We start from the raw sequence: 23,369 nt of genomic DNA, 5'->3' as shown, positions 1-23,369 counted from the left end.
CATAGTAACAGTGTCTGTCACCTCACTGCACAGCAAGCCGCTAACAGCAGCTTTATGGTCGGAGCAAGCTAGCTGCTGGGTGCTAGTCAACAATATTGCCAAGCAAACTCCTTTTTGTAGTTTGACCGTGTCTTTTTCACACGTAGCTATATCATTACCTTCAGGGCGCGTATATCAAGTCAATTTACATACACAGCAACACACGCGCGCCACGGTGCGGAGATGAATGGCTGTCCGCAACTGACCACTGCGCTGTGGTAACATAACTAAATTTCAACCGAAAGCAACATGAAAAACAGCTGCAGGCATCCGACACTCTACGCTCGTTAGTTAGTGAGCGTCAAATGAGGCTTACCGTTCAGTTTCTCTGGACTGTCCCTCAGGATCACAACTTTAGTCCATCATCACAGTGCCTGCTAGCCACATTAGCCGCACAATATGCTAACGCCAAGTTAGCTAACCTTTAAAAGTAAAACAAACAAAACACGGCAACACTTACAGCTTCAGAGTTCGAAGTCGGGTCACGTACAGCCCCGGGCGATCCATCCTTGAACCGTTACAGAGCTTGTTACGGTTGTGGAACTTTTGAAGCACTCATTTATTAATTTAACACGCCCTGAAGTGCACAGTATGAACATTGCGGTTGTTGCGGTGATTGCCATCCTCCGCGGTAGGCTTGACCAATAGCGCGGTATTTAAATTTTGCGGTTATCGCGACACCCCTATTCAAGTCCTAATTCTTGTGATTTTGATATCTTCAACTGTTCTTTCCTCTCTTGTTTATGCTCCCAGAGATCACCCATTAATCACACTGAATGGGTATGTCAATCAAATATTTTGATTTAGATTGATGTTTTCTTGAAGTCAGTCAGAGATGATCCATGCAAACAATCTACAAAGGAAAACCCTTCAGTCTGAATCATATGAGGTGCACATCGCATCTTCAGTAATTACGTGAGGGACCTTGCTGTACTCAAATTTGTTTGTGTTGTTCTTTCAAGGTCCGCTGCGCCTCAAAAGGACAGACGCTGCTTTGCCGTTCTGCAGCAGCGTGTCAACATGACTCTCTTTCCAACAGAGCAGAAAAAGGGGTCCAGTCCATATCCTGTCTGACTGGCATGTCGCTCACATTGCATGGATGGAAGGAGTGAGAAGGGAGTTATGCTTGTAAAACCAATGCAGACATCTGTGTGGAACATGGAGAGTTGTTTCAGAAGGCAGATCTGATTTGCAGGTCAAGCCTGTATATGACTGCCTAGGTCCTGGCTCACCTGCTTTGCAAACTTTGAACATTTTGAGACTGAGACACAGTTGGAGGCTCTTTATCTGTATGCAGGGGCTACACTATGAGTACTGCAAAAGATGACAGCCTTGACATTTATTTTAGTCGGTATCCTGATTTTTAGTCCATTCACAATTAATATACAATTTTGCTGAGTTTCATCTAAAGGTTTTCCTCATAATTACTGTTGCTGAATCTTACTGTGTGTTAAGAGTGAACATAAGCTAAATTTTAGAGGCATAATTTCAAACAAAGTCAATGGAAATACAGTATGCCGATGCCTTCAGTGAAATGCAGCTCGTGTTCCACTGGCACATATTGTTTCGTAATGGCATGTACAACAGTAGTACAGAAGTACAACAGTATACGCAGCTAAAAGTAGTTGAAGTATCAAAAAATTAAAATACTCTGCAGAAAGATCCTGTTAAAGTTACATTTTCTATTCTTGGATGTCTGTTACTGCTGAATAGCTGTTTTGTATGTAAAAATCGACCTGTCTGAAAAATGGAGTAGAAGTAACATATAATGGAAATACTCAAGTAGGCTACCTCAAACTTGTAACTATAGTACCTGAGTTATTTTACACCACTGGCATTTCATATAGACACACAGTGACACACAAACTGATATCTTTGTTCTGATTGAAGACAGCAGCCAAGTCAGTTACCATTTTTAGTAAAGGATAATGGTGTGTACAATCATCCAGCATGATGAATCGTGCTGTTGAATTTTGTTATGCACAGCCCTTTTAAAGTGCACACAGTATTGTGTCACTGACATTAATATTATTACAATCCATACATGCCCAAATGCAAGTCAAATAAGTCTATGCTATTGGCAAACATGAAAATAAATATGATGGGTAAAAATGAACTGGCAGAATGGTTACAACCCTGTCAGTCACAGTGATTTATTATGATTAATTACACTGTAACCCCTGCTGGGACGTCACTCTGACAGACTGAAACGTGGTTCTTAACTCTGATAGCTGAGCCAAGCTGTAGACAAGAGAAGAAAACAAACCTCATCTCGGCAGCCAGACTGTCCCTGCAACTCTTCCACCATCAGCCAAATAAAGTAACCTGCAGCAGCTGGTTACAGTTATGCAGAAAAGATAAGACGACCTGCTGTGGTATAAAGTTGGGAAACTGGCAAAGTATCCATTTAATACTCAACAAATGCATAGTCTTCATAGCCATTTTTCATTTATTACAGTGACGATATGACAGGCCTTTGCCCAGGCCAGTAGTCATCATAAAAGCCAGTGACAGGCTGAAAGCACAGCGGGACACTGGGGGGACTTCTCCATCTGCTAATAAAGTGCACTTTTACTGATCATTGAATCTGGTGAATGTGTGTGTGAGGGGGTGAGTTATAGTAATGGTTTTCAGTGGCAAGGGAGTCTTAAATGGTGCTCTTTTAGAAGGTAGACATCTGCAGGGCTTTAGCTCACACACAGGGAAGCATTTGCCCCTATCTGTGCACACTTGAGACTTGATGTGATATTACCCAGTATATAATAATGTAACTTACGCTTTAAAGAGCTATGGGGCACTGCACACACTACACCGGCAGCCCTCTGAAGGAAAAAACCTTGCACATTTTCCCTAAATGCTAGTGTGCAAAATGTTAACTGTAGTCCTCAGACCATGTAGCCGTGCAGGGCATTTCCATCTGTGAAAGAGGTCATAAGGTCATGGAGACAAGTAACATATCGAAATGTGGGGGAAGCTGGTGCCGCTTTCTGCCTCCCCTTGGGCTGAGGGACCTCTTATTGTGTATGAATAAGTATCATCACCATCATCTAGCTACAGTTTGGGAATAGCCTGGGAGCTCAAAGTTTTTTCTCACTTTGCAGAAGGAATTAGGGCACTGTGTGGGAGCGAGCAAAAGAGAGAGAGAGCAGATGGAAACATTGTTACTCGAGGCAACACTGGGTGCAGTAGCAGCAGCAGCAGCGTTTTCCTCCATGGACTGAAGCGGGGATTCTCTTCTTCGGCGTCGCCTGCATGCAAATGGAGCCGAGCGGGACAGAATAAGCCTGAGTTAACACACTCATCTGTAACCAACACTTGACTTGGCGAGGAGGGGAGCTTTTCTTCGAGCCCGTGGTGCAAGGCAACATCACTGACAATTTCCTAGAGCCTCCCACAAAGGCTCACACAGGTGACAAGTGTGGCCAACTTCACTGCCTGCATTGACGCGCTCAGTGTTTTGTCCAGCAGCAGTGCGCCGCATGGACCCGCCGCTGTTGTTTTGACGTGACATTTTGCGTGCGCTGTTGTGTATATGTTCACATATGGACGCAGGAGTGTAGCGTTAAGTTTACGTCCTGATTGGTATGTTCGTCATGTCCGCCTGGGTGAACTTGCGCGTTTCTCTGTAGAGTCACAAAGAGCCGGGCTCGGTGCAGAAGTTGGTTGGGAATAATAACCCACACAGTGCGGAGCGCGGAACAGGTGACAGCGGCTTTCAGGGGATATTGAGCGGCTGAATTTACTACCAGCATCATCAGCATCTCCGTGTGAGGATCAAAACTGCGGAGGGCTTCCGCTTCTCACTCCTCTTCACCTGCTACTTCCAGTTTTTGCAGGAGCCAGCCAGTGAATTTCAGCTTCTGATACCACAGCTGCGTAAACTTGGCCAGATCTGGTGACATTGTGTGTGTGTGTGTGTGTGTGCGTGTGTGTGTGCGCGTGTGTGTGCTGAGCAGCCTGGATGGATATGCGGCTCACTGAGGGAATTTGAAAAGCAAGGGGGATTACTATCAGTCCCTCTCCCATTATAACCTCAAAATGGATGCCGACGACAGGCTGTGGAGACGCCACTGGATTAGCCACTCTTCAGCTGATCTGCTTGACATCTGAGCGGCACGGGCGTTCAAAGTTTGGATAATCTAAAAGGCTGAAGGTATAGGATGCAATCTGGAGTGAAGACGCTCTCCGCAGGTGGAGGTGCGTCACTCTGCTGCCTGCTGCTCCTGTGGCTCATCTACTCCCATCTGTTCAGAGAGGGTAAGGGCACTTCCAGCTATTTGGTACTTTGTCAGCAGCACAATTGTCTCTGAGGGTCTTAGGATGGTCTCTTATTGGGATGCAGCTGCACACATCCCTTTGTCCAATAAAATGCAATGTATAACGTGTCTTTGCTTTTAACTAGTCCGTTTTTTGACCTTGTTGCACCTAATGGTGTTTTGTAATCTAATTTGGTATCTCTATAATAATAATTCTGGTTGTATGATACTGAACTGCCAGTATATTGGACCTGTTATACGTTTTATTTTGTAATAGATTGTGGTGACCCTATTTTCAGAATAACATTTTTACAGGAAGTTTGGACTGTGAATATTGAATAGTATTTTGAATAACTAGAACCCTGTTGCCAAAATAACCCCACGCTTCTTTATTCAGATGCAGGCTCTTTGCTACCTTGTGGGATGATGATTTAGTACCCCATTTTATGGTTTTAGCTCCTGGTGCAGACAGAAAAAGGCCAGACTTCTTCCTTCAGAGCTGTATTGTTTCACTTTGGTTAAGGCTATATCCATCCTTGCCATGCTTTCATCTTGAATAATACATCTGCTGGTGCAATTACACCTTCGCTCTGACACAGAATAGAAAGCAAAAGGATGTTTCCCTGCACTTCATTGGCTGCTGTCCATGACAAAACATTTTGGATTCCAGTGCTGTCAAAGACAGAGAGAACAGACTTGAAGCATTGGAACTAGTTGGGAGATGTTGAACACTAAGTTTGCAGATTAGATCTTTTAATCAAGCATTGGCCAGCAGTATAATTACCACTGTGGAGGAGGGATAGTGCCTACATCAATGTCTTTGGCAGCTTGCCAGGAACAAAAGTAGACACTGATGTGAAAAATGAACTGTGTGAAATGAGGGAGCTGAAATATGCTCCCTTAGCCTCTAATTTGCAGTGTTTTCTCCCAAAATGCTGCCGTCACCGGCCTCGTATTACTGCCCATGAAACGCTCTCAAGCCTATGCATATTATCTGAAGAGTTACAGCAACCCTCCCCTTCCCCTTCCCCTCAGCCATTTATTATCGACTCGTTTTCATCTGAAAATGATCTCATTAGCGTGTTATTGTACAAAATCATTCAATCAGTCTCGTGTGAGGTACCCTTCATATTCCTAGAGTAAAAAGATTATACTGGTTTTGGTGTGACAGTTAAATGATTTGAGCTTTGACATGCTCTGTATGTTGCTCATTCCTCTTTCCAGCGCTGAGCTGAATTTTAAGAATGACACATGTTGTATTTTTAATCCGTACTTGTAATCTTCAAATCCTACTAAAAGCCTCCTTGTAAACTGCGACTTTGACCAGTCAGTGCTGTTGGAAAAGTACTTCTGACCACCGCTGCTTATTTATCATTTTATCTTTATAATTTATCTAGTATAATACTCAATTTACAGTATATTTTTTAGTGTTGACAATAACTCACCACTCATAGAGTCAAAGCACCCATCACTTTCCATGACCAGCTCTCTACCACCTCCACCTCCATGGCAGGGGCCCCAAAAGCAGCAACGAGTGTAGTTGAACTGGTGGGCAGAGAGGTGAAGCCTTGTGGTGGTGAGTGACTGTGTTGCCTCCACCCTCTTCATAGCTCATCCGTCATGGTGGCCAGGACAGGAAATCAAAGTGCAGCAGCCTTGTTCGCGCACGCCATTGGGCCAGCACCAGCCACGATGAATGGCCTGTCAGCAGCTCTCAACGTTGCCAGTTTATTCAACGATAAATTTGAAAATGTCTGGATTTCCTCACTGGACCACATTTCGGTTCAGTGGTGCAGTCAGCGAGCAGTGGCGACTCCTCCTTGCTTTGTCAACCACGAACCTTTGAGTTGTGTGTGTGTGTATGTGTGTGTGTGTGTGTGTGAATAGGAAGGGTGTGGAGCTTTTTTATCCGCATTTGTAAGTTGGAGGTGGAAGGGCAGTTGGCCTTTGCTCTAACTCAGCTCAAGGAATTTATATGCCAATAATACATTTTAACTTAAAGTGGGAGCATGAAAATTCCTCCTTTTAAAAAAAAATATATATATACATATATAAACATTGGATCATATCACTGTGAAAGGTCTGTAGTGACAGACTTAAAGAGAATCATCATGTGCTGTCCCCCTTAGTTCAACAGAGCTTTAAGCCTATTTTAGCCCAACATTTTGATTTTCAAGCTCACAAACTTTGTTCTTACCAATCTAAAGCAAAAACGCTGATCTGCCCACCACGAAATGGCAGAAATGAAGAAGTTACACAGTGGTCAATGATGTTGAATATCTGGTGGCTAAAGAGCTAGTTGTTTTTCTCAGGTATTGGTGAAGACAAAAAAAGCATAGAGGAGTGTGAATATTGCACTCAGGTGGCAAGAAAAAGAATTCCAAATGAAAGCTTATGTTACTCCGTGTCTGATGAATGTGTAAATAAACAAAAATCTAAAAAATAAAATCTATTAGTGCATGTTTTAGTTTCTGGTGGTTGTTTCACTTCTTATGCTAACTAACCAGCATTTTAATGCTCTGCTTTAATAATCTAGAAATGTTGAACATCACTTCCTGTTCAGCAAAACAGCAATGTGGGGAATAGCAAATATCATTAATACACCAAGATAAATTGGATGAACCAAACTACTTAAATTAATCTGCGGAACTAAACTTGGTCTCATATTAGTACAGCAGACAGTAATGCTGCTTTATACTATGTAACATGTCATAATTAGTCGTTTTGATTTGTTGAAAAATTCAATGCAAAACAAATAACAGTGTCCTGAAGCTGAGAAGCAGAAACAACAATCTATTCTGTCATCCTGCTCTGCAGTACAAGCTGTCAATGTGAATGACAGTACACATTTTATGAGCTACTTCCACAGGCTGTCACTAAATTTTGAAGTGACTCACTGTGGCTTTACATTCAGTACAGAGCTCCATTGATGACGGACTTACACAGTCAGTCAGTCCACTCTTAGCATTGTGCAATGTGTCTGATGTTTCCTGTCCAAATGCCATAAACAAACCAGACTGATTTTATCTCAGTAAATTATTCCAGATGCTGTTGTGGTTTCTTTTTTTACTTTGAACAAATCGGCACCTGTGTGGGAGACAAAATGTTTTCATGGGGCGCCAGAATGATGAATTTAAAAATCTTTGGGTGGTATTCTCTTTTTACTCAGGGAGCAGGGCCTATCCATCCAAGCATTAAACTAATCAGAGTAGCAGAGAATTACCGACTTTTTGAAGTGAAAAGGATGATTTCCATTCCAGTTCTTCAAGGCGGCATTAAGCATGCAAAGGGAGACCCGCTTTGATTATGACCTTGGTTGTAAATTCTAAGCAAATCATCGAGGCCTGCTTCTATAGGCGGCAGAGCTGTAAAAGTATGAGCATCTTTATGGAACAAAATGAAAAGAATTTTTACAGCTAAATCAATTTGGCAGCACACAAAGCTCATATTTCATAGCTCCCTGAATATGAATTCTTTCTAGCCGTCAGCTTTGACCTCCCTTGTGGTTGAGTGTAGTGTACTGCTCAGTGTATTTCTGCATTGTTATTTTCTCTGCGGAAAGCTCTGGGCTTGAAACTGCTCCATCATTGGCAGAGTGGTGTAAATGATTTGAATTATGTTCCTTCAGTCTTGTGTCCTGTTCTATTTTCTGCCTGATGCCATGATCACAGACGGCCGTGCTTGAATATTAAAGCTGCAGTTCACGCAGTCCCGCTTTACTTTACAGTACTTATGGGGTCATAATAATCTTCTGATGCTCACCATTTTCTCTGTGTTTGCATTAAAGAAGGAGGGCATCCTGGAGGGCTAGCTGAGTGAAATTTGAAGTGAGTCACTGTGGCTTTACAGTCCTCTCTGCATGCATTACTGTACTCATTGTAATATCTCTGCACCCTAGACTGCAGAATCCACCTCCATCATGTGTACTGTACAAGGCATGTTGCAGACCAGACCTAAATTACAGTGTCAGTCGTAGCAGGGGATGTATGTAAGGGGAGTATTTTCTATTTTAAAGCAGCCCTCGGCAATGTCACACAGTGGCAGCACTGAATGTTAGAGTGGTAACTACAAAAAATCTTGTAAAGTGACATTAGCAAACTATACAGCCTCTCCTGCTTTCCAGTGAGAAAAGGAAACAATCTAACTGTGTTGAGTCTGGTTTTGCCCCCAGGGATTGCTGTCCTACTGCTGCTACGAGAACTTTCAATTTGTCAGTCCCTGTGGGTGGAGTAGTGTACACCTGACACGAGAATTAAATTTGATAGATCAAAGATAAAGATAAATAGAGCACATCTCTGGCGTCTCAGTTGGTGGGGTTGAAGTGCTTTTCTCTCTTTCTCTGCAGCCCCACTAGGTGCTTGTGATTGTATAAACATCATGCTTGGTGCGGCTTAAAAATCCCCACATTTGAATACAATGCAGGTACACATTTGTAAATATAAAGGGCTTTTTAAAGCAGAAACTTCAAGCTGTATTGTCATCAGGATATGGGAACTGGAACTGCTCCTCAGAACAATAAATGGTGGATTGACTATGGGCCAACACACTGCTGCTTGCAGATAAATGAGCTTCATCCTTTAATACCATAGCATACCCCTGATCTCCACAAGTCACCCGGCTGCTCCCACACTTCCCTTTACCGTTGTTCCTGATTCATTTCTGTCAGCTTCAGATTAAATTGCATACTTAGGTACCATTATAGGGCCACCGACTTCAGCAGAGAGTTGTTCACTTGCATAAATATTGATTGGACTGCTGTAGAATATTCAAATAGCAAGTGAAATCAAGCGGTGGTATTCCCTTTAAACCAAGCACATTAATATAAAGCGCATGTTTCGCTCTGCTCTGTTGCCCCATTTGTTTAGCAGCAGAAGATCACGGTGGTGTCAGGAAGCGTAAAGCATGGGGTCAGTCAAACATCTGCCTCTCTCACCTGGTGTCCTATTACATGCTACCTACTGCGCTTCACGTGTCAAATTGTGTTAAGGTAATGAGATGCACGTGGCTGTGGCTGCCTTAACTAGCATATGCTCAGTCAAATAAGATTGCTGTTTGATGTCGTCCTGAGTTGTTGATAACAGATAGACCTCTGAGATCAGAACGGGCATGAAGGGAAGATTAGGTTTTAGCGCTGCAGTCAAAATCAGAGCAGCAGTGGAGGGCTAATCCGGATAAACTCACTTAGATTACCTTTTTTATGTGCTGGATTGAGTTGATTTGCCTCCTTTTTAGCATAACACTGAAAAACAGTATTATGTCAAAGGGTGACCAGGCTAACCAGCCTAACCAGGCTTTTGATGATCAATTAATTGTTTTAAGTCATCAAGCAAAAAATCCAAGCAGTGGAGAACACGTCGGTATTCTTATTAGGGCTGAAATAATTAGTCGTTAGCCGGTCAACAGAAAAATATGTTGTAATAATAAATAATAATGTTTATTCCTAAGAGAAAATTTTAAGTAAGATAAAATTGGTGAATGCAACACATCTGTTTGTACTAGTGGAGGCCAATTCTTCTTCTTTCAGCTTATCAATTGTGAGTTTTTGCTGCTGTTCTCATCGTTAATCATTTGGATTTGTGGATAGTTAGGATTTGTTGTTTGATTTCAATTTTAATTTGAATGTGTCTTTGAACAATGTACTGAACCCCAAATTTTGCCTCAAATGGTATCATCAGTAAGCAAGTGTGTTTGTGTACATCTTTGCAAAGCACTTTGTCCTGCTCAGGTTGGAAAGCACAATATAAAACTAGTCCATTTGAATAATTCAATTACTCCAAAATTGGTAGTAATAATAATAATAATAATAATAATAATAATCATTAGTTTCCGCCCCCAAACATAAGGCTTTCAAATCTAAGCAGTATGAGGCAGCTGAATGGATGTAAGATTCGTGGTGGTATGGGGGTTTAGTGAAAGCTCATTACATTTTAAAATTTTATAACTGCAGCCACTACAAATCAATTTTGACTGATTACCTGTGCCTTTAATATTTATAACATAGCCCCATAGAAGATCAGTTGAATTCAAATCTGATTTGATGCATGTTAATATGATTGTAATGCTCTCTAAACTGGTACTTTGTTGGCAGCCCCATTTTCATCCTTGAAAAACGGCACTTCTATCAAGACAGGAACATACAATGGAATGAAGATAATCACTCATACTTATTATTGTATGCCAGTGTAGTGATTAGAGTCTGATTTGCTTTCAGGAAAACTGGTTAGATTAAATGCCAGGAAGTTTAAGCCAAACCAGCACAGAGTGGTTTTGTGCTATAGCTAGGTCTTTTTTGGAGAATTATGGAAAATACAATACATATTGTCATTAATAATTAACAGCACTAGCTTTACAAGAAGTGGATTTTTTAATAAAAATAGTTCAAAACTGTAGTTTGCAGGGAAAATTGTAAAACCTCACTTCCATCTTTAGCAGCCCTCAAGTAATTACAATCTATAAAGGAAGATTGTTGTAATATGGAAATGGAATTCTTGTCATAGTTCATTCATTGTAGCCTGTCATATAATTTTATGGCAATTTCCCTAAGGAGAAGCATAGCATTTCTCATAGCTCCCAATCTGGTTTCAGTGGTATGGGAGCAGTGCAGAGCTGGGTCTGATGTGTTTGTCTGTTAAATCTGATAAAGGTATTTTATCAGTTAGGACTAACTACTTATGTATCTGCACAGTCTCTTAATTAAAGAGACAAACAGGAAAAAGATAAGATAGAGTGAAGTTATGGTTTTATTGATGAGTTCAACTCTCTAAATAAGGAACAGTGGAATAGATTGCAAAGTTAACAGGAAAGATGATAATTAGAGGTTTTCTTTATTCACTGTACGTTGGCGGGGTCAGCCAGTGTAATGTATTTAGAGTTTAATAACCTCATCATGCCCACGAATTCTCAATATGGCTGTGACGCACATTGAACTGGGTAACATTGTGAAAGCAAGTGTGACTCCTGGCAGCCTATTTTAGGAGAGATATTAAGATATTTGTGTTCCTGTATCTTGGTGATCTGCAGTATGTCTGGTGATCTGCAGTGTTTGATCAAAGCCCTGATATGTAGAGCACAGACGTCTTTGCTCTAAGCTGTATGTGTTTCAACCCCTGTGCGTGTATGCTCTGCCACGCTGCACTTGTATAGTGTTGTGATTCAGTGATAAGGTCATCAGGCTGCCAGTCAGTGCTGAGTGCCAAGCTCTGTGCTCTGTATCGGCTTCCTGTAGCCCTCTAGATGTTGTTTCTGTCAGAATCCAGAGGCTGGACAGCAATGTGGTGCCATCTTTACCCAGCACGCTTCTCGCCGGTGCAGCCGTATGCGTATTCCATCATGTGAAATAGAGACGCGGCCAAGTGTCTTCACGCTACTGAGTGACAGAAACCCCCTGTCACATGAATTATCAGCTGTATGTATGATGGAGCGCTGGCCGTGGTTAGAGGGCACTTTATAAAACACCCCACCCACCCACCCATATTACACCACTCCCCACTTCCCCCCCCCGCCTTACTATTCTCCTCCTTCAGGCTTATTGCATGAAGCCCATTCATCTGTTCGGTGTTGAAACATGGCAGAAAGCACTGATATCTGATGGCATCTCTGTCCTCCAAGCAGGCACCAACTATACAGGGACTTGAGTGGAGAGTGGGCTGAGTGGTGGGTAGAGGGTGGCTGAAGTTGGGCATCACAACTGATGCTATGAAATGAAATATTCATAGCAGAGAGGTTTGACCTAAAAGAAAGAAAGGGTCACTGTACTGCAAAAAAAATATGAGAATCTGTTCATTTAGACAGTAAAGTCTGTGAAAACTCAGGCATTTTAGAGCTTGACATAGGTCAAGAACAAGGCTATATTAACCAACTAGGCAAAGCAGGCCTGACATTATGGGATATACACTTATTCACTTCCTGGCTTGTTGGAGGGGGGGAATTACAGTAGGCTGTAGTCTTTACTTGCACACTGTGCTCTTGAATAATTTTTACAGTTCGCAAGTATCTATTTTTAGGGGCATATGCGAGTGAAATGGTGGCACTGTAGAGCCCGGTGTGTCTGTGGATAATGAGCAGACTGCAGTGCACACACAGACTAGAGTGTCACACACACAGGGTGACATCGTGATTGCAATTGCGATTAGATTAATCATACAACCCTAATATATACTATGTATATATATATATATATATATATATATATGGCCAGGAGACATTTTGACGTTATGATATCCTTAAAAAAAGCCCACAGGTTCACTATAATCATCATTTGGAATAATTCCAACATGTCTTGCTCTGAAACTTAGAGGCTATTGAAACCTGGAAGTCTCAGCACCTGGTGAGGTAATTTTATGAGTCATTTGTGTTGATCAACAACCCTTTTAACCTTTGCCATTATTACAGTCATTTCATGCTATAGAGCAGTTTGCGTCTCACTTAATGAGCCTTTGAGGGTGCTGGGAAGCTCTAGTGTTAAGGAGTGATGGTTGGTGAATGCCAGGGATTGACCTTACAAGAACTGCAGCACAGACTCTTCTCTAACCTCTCTTTGCTGAGCTGATTTTATTTCAGTGTCAGCTTGAATGGCTTTCACTGGCACCTTTCCATTTAATACAGAAAAGAAGGAAGAAACTATGCTACTTTTTCCAGATTATTACAAAAGTTTCCCTAACTTTTTCTGAGCTTTACTGTCCGGTTCAACCTAAACACCTAAGTTGTGATATAGTTCTTTACCTCCACATGCATTTATATTACACTTAGAAATGTGTTGAGTTCAAGCTGAGTCAGATTTGATGTACTCACACATATTAGTATTGTTCAGCAGCAGTTCAGCAAGTTATTGATTCGTTTTTTAGTTCTCATTTGAGGCTGCAACAAACGTCCCTTTGATTTTGAATGACTAAGGTGATATTGAAAATGTGTCATCTACATATATTGAAATGTTTGTTCTTCCAAATGTGTTGAAAGCAGCCGACACCCTCAAGCAATTTACTTTAATTAAAGCTTGTTCATCTATAAAACACAAGACTATTAAAAGTTAATAATTCTCCTCAAATAAACCAGGAAAGCCTAAATAAAAGACAATTAAATATGTTCCCTCTGGTTTTTACATCATTTCCACAAACAAAACGGCTGTGGTCAATCAAACTGCTGCAACAAAAGGCCACATAGAGGGTTCATTTAATAAATCCTAACATTGAAAGCATCATTGTTACAGCTCTTCTTTTGTTTGCCAATGCCTGTTGGAAAGTTTTTAGTGTGACTCATTAGAAATTATCACGAGCTATAGCCAGGAACAAAGCTCTTCACCTTGACACAGGTATGTTTGAATGCTGAGCAGCTGCTGGAAATTCACCTCTTGCTGTTACAAAATGCTAAATACATTCATCCAAACTCATTCAATATTTCAAATAAACACGAATTATTGGAAATTGGAATCAAAGTGGAATTGTGCTATTTTCATCACACACTTTGCCAAGTAAAAAGTTGAGTTAAAAGTTTAAAATGTGTTTCATCAACTCCTTTAACTCCCCTGACATGAACAAGTTAAGATGAAGAACATAAATTGAATCCCCCCCAAGTACTCCATTTGCAGCTGAAACAGCCTTGTGTATTTTAGGTTTCTCCAGTTTGTGTAATTAATTTAGACATCACATTCTGACAAATTTGAAACTCAAAAAACCTGCTTAACCACAGGTCCCTGGCCAGGGAGTCATCCATCAATTTGTAATGGCTGAGAACTCTGAAGTAATTCTCTGTGCTTGGATAGAAGTGTAAGAATAGCAGACACACATCTCGAGATTTCAGACCAAGGTAATCATCACTTTAAGACATTCTGTCCATTTGCCATTTCAGAAGAGCTTAACTTGGCTTGACAATTGGTCTGTGGAGAACAGTGCCCAGCAGCCACTGACTGCCATGCCAACCAAGTCACACATTATTTCAGCCATAGGTCCACGTTTCATTAACTAGTTCAGTGTGTGTGTGTGTGTGTGTGTGTATATATATAATATATATATATATATATATATAATCTATATCCATATATATCTTTTTTGCTACCCCTGGGACTATATGTAAAATTGCACTTATTTTTGCACACTTGCACTGAACTCAAAATACAACTGAGGCTGATGGGAATGTCATTGAAAAGACCTGATGATGGCGCTAAGTAAAAGGACTGGGATTACCAAAAAGATAACAATTTATCCTGAGGAGGACATGAATATCTGTCCCTGATTTTGAGGCAATCCATTGAGGCTCAGGAGGTAGAGTGGGTCCTCCACTGATCACAAGGTTGGCAGTTCACATGTCGTTGGGCAAGACACATCAACCTGCATGGTGGCTCGAAGCCCTCTGTGTTAGTGCCTGCATGAATGGTTGAATGAGCGGCAACAACCTCGTAAAACACTTTGGATAAAAGCACAACATAAATGTAGCCCTTTACCATTTATAACTGTTGAGGCATTACTAATCATAACCACAAATGTGAACCTCATGGTGGAGCTAGAGGAAAACTCATGGATCACTAAAGTCATTAGGATTCATTGTCTGGGCACCATGAATGTCCAAAATGTACAAAAAATAACAACCATCCGCCCAACATCTTCTCCAGGAGGTTTTGCTGTGCTCTAACGATGTCAGGCAATGTCACCTTTGCTTCTGACAGACAATTATCTTTAGGACATTCTCGATATCTCATAATGTAGTGGTCTGATTGCTATGAAATTTGCTGAGCACATTCATGTTTCCAATCAGAAGAACCCTTTTGATTTTATTCCTAACACTCTAAGAAAAGGAAAACAATCAGTATGCAGTAAAGACTAGCAAAATAGAAAATGTACTTTTTAACAGATTCTTTTTTGTTTTCCAAATAATCAATATAAGGCAGTTTTATCAACTGAGCTATATTAAAACTGAAGATGCTGCTTTTAAAACATTGAATCAGTTGTTCATTTTTCCATTTGAGATTTTAAATGAGAGTATTAAACTGTTCAGTGCTACACAGACCAAAGAAGGCCCCTGCATCCAGGCTGCCAGTTGTTTTTACCTTCGAACACCAGTTGTTCTTCTGTAATATGATCATTACAGTCTCATTATGCTAATGTGATGTACTCTGATGTTCCTTGCTGCTGTCTTTGGCAGGCCAGTTGGCGGTGGGAACCTGCGAGATAGTGATGCTCAACAGAGACAGCAGCGTTCCCAGACGGACCATCGCTAGGCAGACGGCCCGCTGTGCCTGCCGGAGAGGCCAGATTGCCGGGACCACCAGGGCAAGGCCGGCATGTGTAGACGGTGAGTTGAATGACCTTTCTAGACAAGGGGAGGACAACGGAGCCATGGATTTATAGTAACCACATAATTTATTACTAAATCAACAATAACAGTAGGTCAGAACCCTTTAATAATTGTCTACATTGATTGATTGATATCTTTATGTCAAATATCCAAAACAATAAGTAAAAATATAGTGGTAAAAAACATGGTCCATAATTTAACATAACATAATAACTTAAAAACCTCTATTTACATGTGTGAAAAGGAGTAGGAAGGAGTAAAACTTATGTAATTCTACCCCTTTATCCCCTAAATGTTAGAGTTTTTTCCCACAGGCCCTGAAAACTGCAGTCATTAAGCCACTCTTAAAAAAGAGCAATCTAGACAGTTCACTAATGAGCAATTATAGGCCCATATCAAATCTCCCATTTTTAAGTAAAATCATTGAAAAGGCTGTTTTTCAACAGCTTAGTGCTTTCTTGGCACTAAATAACTGTTTTGATGTCTTCCAGTCAGGTTTTCGACCACACCACAGCACTGAGATGGCTCTTGTTAAGGTCTTCAATGACATCCATTTAAACACTGACAGTGGCAGAATTTCAGTCTTAGTATTATTGGATCAGTGCTGCATTCGACACGGTCGACCACAACATATTACAAGACAGACTTGAAAACTGGGTTGGACTTTCTTGCACAGTACTAAACTGGTTTGAATCCTACTTAAAGGACAGAGACTACTCTGTGTCTATAGGTAATCACACATCTGAGCTGTCAAAAATGACGTGGAGTTCCCCAAGGCTCCATTCTGGGGCCTCTTTTGTTTAACATTTACATGCTTCCACTGGCTCAGATTATGAAAAACAACAAAATATGTTACCATAATTATGCAGATGACACACAGATTTACATAACCATTTCACTAGGGGACTATAATCCCATACAGGCACTGGTCAACGATTGGATGTGCCAGAATTTATTTCTATTAAACAAGGATAAAACTGAAGATTGTTTTTGGAGCCAGGGAGGAACAATTGGAAGTCAGTGCTCGACTTCAATCTGTAATGTTAAGAACCACAAATCAAGCCAGAAATCTTGGTGTAGTCACGGACTGAATTTGAGGAGCCATATTAACACAATTACAAAGTCAGTTTACTATCACCTGAAGAATATATCAAGGATTAAAGGAATTATGTCTCAGCAGGACCTGGAAAAGCTTATCCATGCATTTATCTTCAGTCAACTTGACTACTGTAACAGCGTCCTTACAGGGCTCCCTAAGAAATCCATCAGACAGCTGCAGCTGATTCAGAACGCTGCTGCTCGAGTCCTTTCCAATCATTTCCAATCTTCTGCTTCGTTACGAACCATCCAGACCTCTCAGGTCGTCTGGGGCAGGTCTGCTTTCTGTCCCCAGAGTCAAAACTAAACAAGGAGAAGGTGAAGCGTTCAGTTATTATGCTCCGTATATTTGGAACAAACTCCCAGATAACTGCAGGTCTGCTGAAACAGTCAGTTCTTTTAAATTAAGACTGAAGACTTTTCTTTTTACCATTGCTTTTAAGTGGTCTTAAATCTTGCACCCGAGTGATTTGCAGGAACCTCTGTCCACCTGTAAACGTGCAGGTGGGTTTAGAGTATAATTGGATCAAAGTGGCCTGCTGACAGACATGTCCTATTTTTTCTGTAGTGTCCGAGGGTTTTTGGAGTTTCAGTTAATTAACAATTAATTGTAACTCAATTATTTGCTCAACCCCTCAGCCTGTTTTTATTTTCCTTTATTATATTTTATGTTGCTTTTAAACTTTTACATATTTCCCTGTTGCTTTTATGTTTTATGTAAAGCACTTTGAATTACCTTGTTGTTAAAATGTGCTATACAAATAAACTTGCCTTGCCTTGCCTAAACTTCCTTGTTGTAGAATAATGGGAGTCTTAACCTTTGACTACCCTTAAGTTGTCTCTTGCAGAAAATCTTCTGTATATTACCAGGCAACATATTGTTACTAGCCTTGAATATAATTACGGCTGTTTGAAGTTCAGCTAGATCATGCAGTTTTAATACTTAAGACTGTAAAAAAAAATTAGTTGGTGTGTTCCAAAAATCCAGTGTTAAGAATTATTCTCATATATGGGGTCAATTGCACAAATTGCCTTAGACCACATTATTACTTGCGCAGCAGTGTTGTGTTTAAGGAGACTGCATTTATTTAGTTTGATGCAAAATTTATTTTTAATGTACACCTAGTGAACACTAAGTTAACCAAGAGTTAGATTAGCTTAGCTTAGCACAAACACCTATTAAAGGTTCAGTGTGTAAGTTTTAGTGGCATCTAGTGGTGAGAGTTGCGAATTGCACCCCCCTCCCCTATCCAAGCAAGCTGTATAGCTACGGTGCCTGAGACAGGACAAAAGATGTCCTCTGTGAGACAGCAGAGAGTTGCCAGTCAAGAAATCAGGTTTCTTTAGATAGATATATTAAGAAATTATATTTACTTGATTATTCAGTAAAACCATATGTTATTGTGAATTTATATTGTTACTTGTTCATTAAACAACAGCCACATCAAGAAATGAAATGTTACATGATGTCATTCTCCTGTGATACATTATTTTATTGTGCTGTAATCATACTTTTTGTTACATCTTGGGAGGGTTGGCTCATCTGGACAGACATCTCAAAAACTCAAATCACATCTAGTGCATCAAGTATGACCACTGACAGATAACAAGACAATATAAGCCTCACTGTTTCTGCACCACAGTCCATTATAAACCACATAATACATGTGGCATTGTCAGGGGAGGATCAAGACTCCTCTCGCTTTGCTTAATTAATTAGATAAACAATCTGCAAATCTTACCAAAAAGTTTTTTGGTTTTTTTTTCTAAATACAACAGAAACACAAAGTAGTATTGATTGCCATAATTTCAGCTAGAGGTAAAACGGTGCAACGTTTTTATTGGGCATTTAGTATGTGAAAGTACAAACACATTTGTGTGCACAGTATTCATTATTGGTCACTTGACAGGCACACGGTCATGTTATGTGTCACTGTTAGCAGTAAAATAAATACATGTTTTCCACCAGGGCAGTATTCAACAGAAGTTTAGCTGCTGATCTGAGCTTCCCTGCTGTTACTGTTTTATTACCAATAATATTCATCAGCGGTTTGTCTCAAGAAGGTAAGGGCACATTTCTGTCCACGTAACAAAGCCATAACAGAGGCTTGAGAATAACTACAGTAAATCACAATCCAACAACATATTTTTTATACCATATGATCCGAGCTTTCATGCTGGAAGCTGCATTTTATTGCCAATTAGTGATCAGCTGATTGTCTCACGAAGGTAACCAACAAAGACAAAACAGAGCACTGGAGAGAGAGTCACTACATGAAATTAATCCAACTACATATTTTACACCACAAGAAAAAGCACAGCGCTGGAGAAAAACCTTTTACAAAAGTGGACAGGAGAAACACGCCAGGTCTATTGTAGATTATGGCCAGTTTCTAGCTAAAGCTATCAAACAACAGCTTTCATTTGCGTTCCTAAAGTACAACAAACTTAACTTTATTACCTGTCCAGCAGAAAACAGACAACTTCAGCTCCGCTTTAAAAATATCTGTCCCACATCAAAGCCTTCCATCTGAGAAAATCCCCACCGATTATGTTAGTGATTTCTGCCGTCAGCTGTCTGCATCTGTCCCGGTCTGGTTTCATGGTATAAAGATCCACAGGCTGTCGGCTCTCGTGCTAAATAACACGTGTGCTCGTTCATTTGTCCAAATGTCACTTCTCTTCTTACTTCTAATAAACCAGAAGACTACTCAGAGACTGTATCCATATCGTCAATATCCTGCGTACAGGGTCGCGGGGGGGCTAGAGCCAATCCTATCTGACATCTGGTGAAAGGGGGGGTACACCCTGGACAGGCCGCCAATCCATGGCAGGGCCACACATAGACAAACAACCACTCACACTCACACCTAAGGACAATTTTGGAGACACCAATCAACCTAGGCCGCATGTCTTTGGATGGTGGGAGGAAGCCGGAGCACCCGGAGAGAATCCACGCAGACACGGGGAGAACATCCAAACTCCACACAGAAAGGCCGGGATGACTACTATAATAATGATGATAATAATAATAATAATAATTATAATTATTATTACTTCGTCTTCCTCTTCTATGGATGGACTTAATGCGCTGTTTGTCCGTTGTCGGCTATTGTATAAAAATTACGACAAAATACTGTGACCTCCATAGAAAGTGGTGTAGATATAAATGGCTCATTCTAAAGTAATAAAAACATAATGGTTCATTATGTAAGGTCTTTATACACCACTGAAAACATAGTTATGGATCTTATATTGCATTTCTGTCTATAGATCCTCAGAAATATTACACACTGGACCTTTAAGTACTTTATAAACTTCGGTTTTGTGTGAATTAAACAAACAAGATAAAACATGAGCTTTAGCAGTGCTATAGACAGATTTTGTTACCATTGGAAGGAGCCAGGCTAGCTGTTTCCCTCTCTTCAAAGTCTTTATACTTTTAAGTTAAGATAAGCTAACCAGCTGCTGTAGCTTCACATTTAACAAAAAATGGTACTAAACTGGTATACAAAGAGAAACATGGTTTGTCTTTTCTTTATTACCTGTGAACTCTGTCTAGCGTTTTATAAAGCCTCTGACTCAAACTAGCACTTTTTGCTCCCAAGAGACATTTACCTAATAAACAGTAGTTTTCTCACTGGTAACTTTTTAGTAATGAGCACCAAAATACTAAATACAAAGAAAGAAGTAAGAAGTAACTAACTGTTGTTTAGCAAGTCACGACGCAGACATTTCTTGCAATTATCCAGCAACCATAGACCTTTTTCACAGCAGACATTTTGACATAACAGGAACATCATGAAAAATTGTAACAGGAAAAGCCAAGGTGTATCTATTAATATTAATGATAAACCCATTCCATTGTGTGTCCTATTCCAGGGTACTGCCATTCACAATAATAACAGGACCTTACATCTAAATGCAAGGCAGGTTTCTGTAAAGGAATTAACCATTTATAGTCCCCTTATCCACACATAATGTACTTGAACCTTAAGTCTTAGTTAAATAATTTTTTTTGGTTCCCAGTATTGCTGTATGCAGCATTGTGTGGACGCTTGCCTGTTTGGAGGGGGCCAATTGTTTGGCCCCTGGAAGTGCTGCTTCCAGCGTTCTCGAGAACTGCTCATCTGATTGACTTCACACCGACACTGCACATTATTGTAATTATTCATTACATTTAATTGACTAAATGTAGGACAAAGACACACTGCACACACAAAAAGCAAAATATCCAATTGTTCTTTAATGTATTAAAAATGTCAAAATATCCAATAAAAAAAAAAGATTATAGATAGGGATGCACCGAATGTTCGGCCACCGAAATTAATCAGCCGAAATTAGCAAAAAAAGCACTTTTGGTGTTCGGCCTAATAAGTCAAAAGAGCAAATAAATTTTACAGAACAATTACGTTGACAAGTCGGCAGTGTGGAAGCATTTTAAAGTCTCAGAGAAAGACGCAAAAATCGCCGTTTGCAGACACTGTTCTGCTGAATCTTCTCCTAGCACATCCAATCCATCTGTGGCTGACTTCTTAGAAAAGGCAACAAATGGTCTGACCCGCTTTGAGTGTTTCTGTCCCTCGTTTCTGAGAAGGCGATTAAGCTAGCCACACCTAAATGAATTTAACATGATACACATGTGACAACGTCCGGTTTTCAAAATAAGGTGTTTATACATTATGGAAATGAGATTAATTGGATTATATTCACAGAAAGTATAAAACATATTACATGTGTTCATTAACAGTAGATGGTCACGTTCAGTTCACTTTACCGGACCCTCTTGGGCCTTGAACCCACCCATCATAGTCTCTCCAAATCCTGTGGGAAACACGGAGTAAAAAGTACATTTTGATTTTGTTTAATTTATGCAGTGGGGGAAAAAACGGCAAAATAAATGGAAAATATGTGAATGTACTTGTTCGGTATTCAGAATTCAGCAAATGTTTTCATTATGTTCTGCTTCGGCCAAGAATTTTCTTTTCAGTGTATCCCTAATTATAGACTAACATTATTAGCATTTACAGGAGATGCAGAAAGAAAAGCATTGCCATTGAAATCTAACTCTGAGAAGTCTTTCATCTAGACGTTACAGTGAATGAATGAAATCTTTATCGCTACATCATTAGTAAAATTCATGATAAAATTCATGAATTCATGTTGCATCTAGCCAGCTACCCCATGATATTGCTGGTTTCTCAGGCATTAGAAAGGATAGGCTGATTAATTGGAGGTAGCTAGCTAACATTAGCTTCATAACATTTAGTTAACCACAGTGTAGGGTTATCAAAACACTTACATTAAAACTCAAATTAGATTTAGCTACCCTTTCTCTTCATGGCTCTGGTTATAATGTTTTATTTAAGTTTTTTTATTATATTTTTTTTAAGACCCAGTAGCCCCTCTGATGTCTCACAAATAGACCTGGGCACCTTGGAACCTTATGGTAAATCTGGGCGTTAAAATGGATTGTGATTTTAAAATGGAGAAGCAGATCAATTCTGTTCTGTTCTGTTCTGTGAAAACAAGTTTCTTTCAACTTAGGCTTCTTACTAAGCTAAAGCCCTTTTTATCCTTCACAGACTTCAAGAAGGTTATACATGCATTTATCACAACACGCCTTGATTATTGTAATGCTTTGTATGTAAGTGTTAGCCAGGCCTCCTTCTCTCGTCTACAACTGGTTCAAAATGTTGCCACTCGTCTCCTTACTGGAACTCGTAAGTGAGATCATATCACCCCTGTTCTTGCCTCCCTTCACTGGCTCCCAGTTAATTTTAGGATTTGTTTTCAAAGCCCATCATGGACTAGCTCCAGCCTATATCACTGATCTATTGAAGCTGCATGCTCCTCCAAGATCATTAAGGTCTGCGAACCAATCTCTTCTTGTTGTCCCTAAAACATGGCTCAAGAGCAGAGGTGATTGAGCTTTCTCAGTCGCAGCCCCGAGACTGTGCAGTGAATTGCCTCTTCATGTCAGACTGGACTTCCGGTTTTTAAATTGCGACTTAAAACGCATTTTTATTCCTTGGCTTTTCATCCAGCATGAGAGCTGTATGTTGTATTTGTTTGGTGTTGTATTCTGTCTATTTATTGTGTACAGCACTTTGGTCAACCTGGTTGTTTTAAATGTGCTTTAGAAATAAAATTAGATTGGATTGGAATGTAGTCACTAACTGTTTAAACTTGCGCATGTGTACGTCTAAAACTGTTGGGCTGGAACTGCAGAGGTTCTAACCACTGCGTAGGGTTGTCAAAATGGTAGCATTAAAACTCAACTTTACCGAATTACGTCAAGTCAAGTTGCTTAATAAATAATATATAAATTATAAATAATTAATAAAAACTAATGTAGTATATAAATGCTGGTATTAAAACAATCAATTTAAAGTCAGCAAAAGTAAAACGCTGGAGTAAAAAGCTCCAATTGAACAAAATGTATGGGCTTCCTTCTTTCTCCATTAAAAGCAACTGCTGATGTAATTTGGTTGTTTAACCAGCCAATCAATAACCTATTTACGCGTCTCCCTATTTGATGGCTATTAGACTGTTTGACTCTTACTATGTGGTTGGCTGTCTGCAGTAGGCCTCCTCCAGTAAGGTGCCCTGACATTATCACTTTGTACCTCTGTTGCTGTCTTCAGTCTGCATCATGTGGAACTTTCCTCATCCTGGTGTTTTTAATTT

The 23,369-nt window shown here is 40.1% G+C and overlaps 1 protein-coding gene across 2 annotated transcripts in view; it reads left to right on the top strand.

The window, feature by feature from the left end:
* Positions 1–1,351: 1,351 nt before the first annotated feature.
* The window catches only part of tafa5l (TAFA chemokine like family member 5, like), a 57,177-nt gene continuing 35,159 nt past the window's right edge, over positions 1,352–23,369 (top strand). The window contains exons 1-2 of one of the 2 annotated variants that reach the window (XM_038723799.1): positions 1,352–4,296; positions 15,429–15,578. In XM_038723799.1, coding sequence (XP_038579727.1) covers positions 4,200–4,296; positions 15,429–15,578 — 247 coding nt within the window. In that variant the 5' untranslated portion in view covers positions 1,352–4,199. The remainder of the gene's footprint in view (positions 4,297–15,428; positions 15,579–23,369) is intronic. The other variant, XM_038723798.1, reaches the window with a different exon arrangement.

This window comes from Micropterus salmoides, unplaced genomic scaffold (assembly GCF_014851395.1).
Source record: "Micropterus salmoides isolate LMB-PRFRI ecotype aquatic unplaced genomic scaffold, ASM1485139v1 Ms_hic_scaffold_16, whole genome shotgun sequence".
NCBI classification, from domain to species: Eukaryota; Metazoa; Chordata; class Actinopteri; order Centrarchiformes; family Centrarchidae; genus Micropterus; species Micropterus salmoides.
This window is presented reverse-complemented; position numbering and strand designations above follow the sequence as displayed.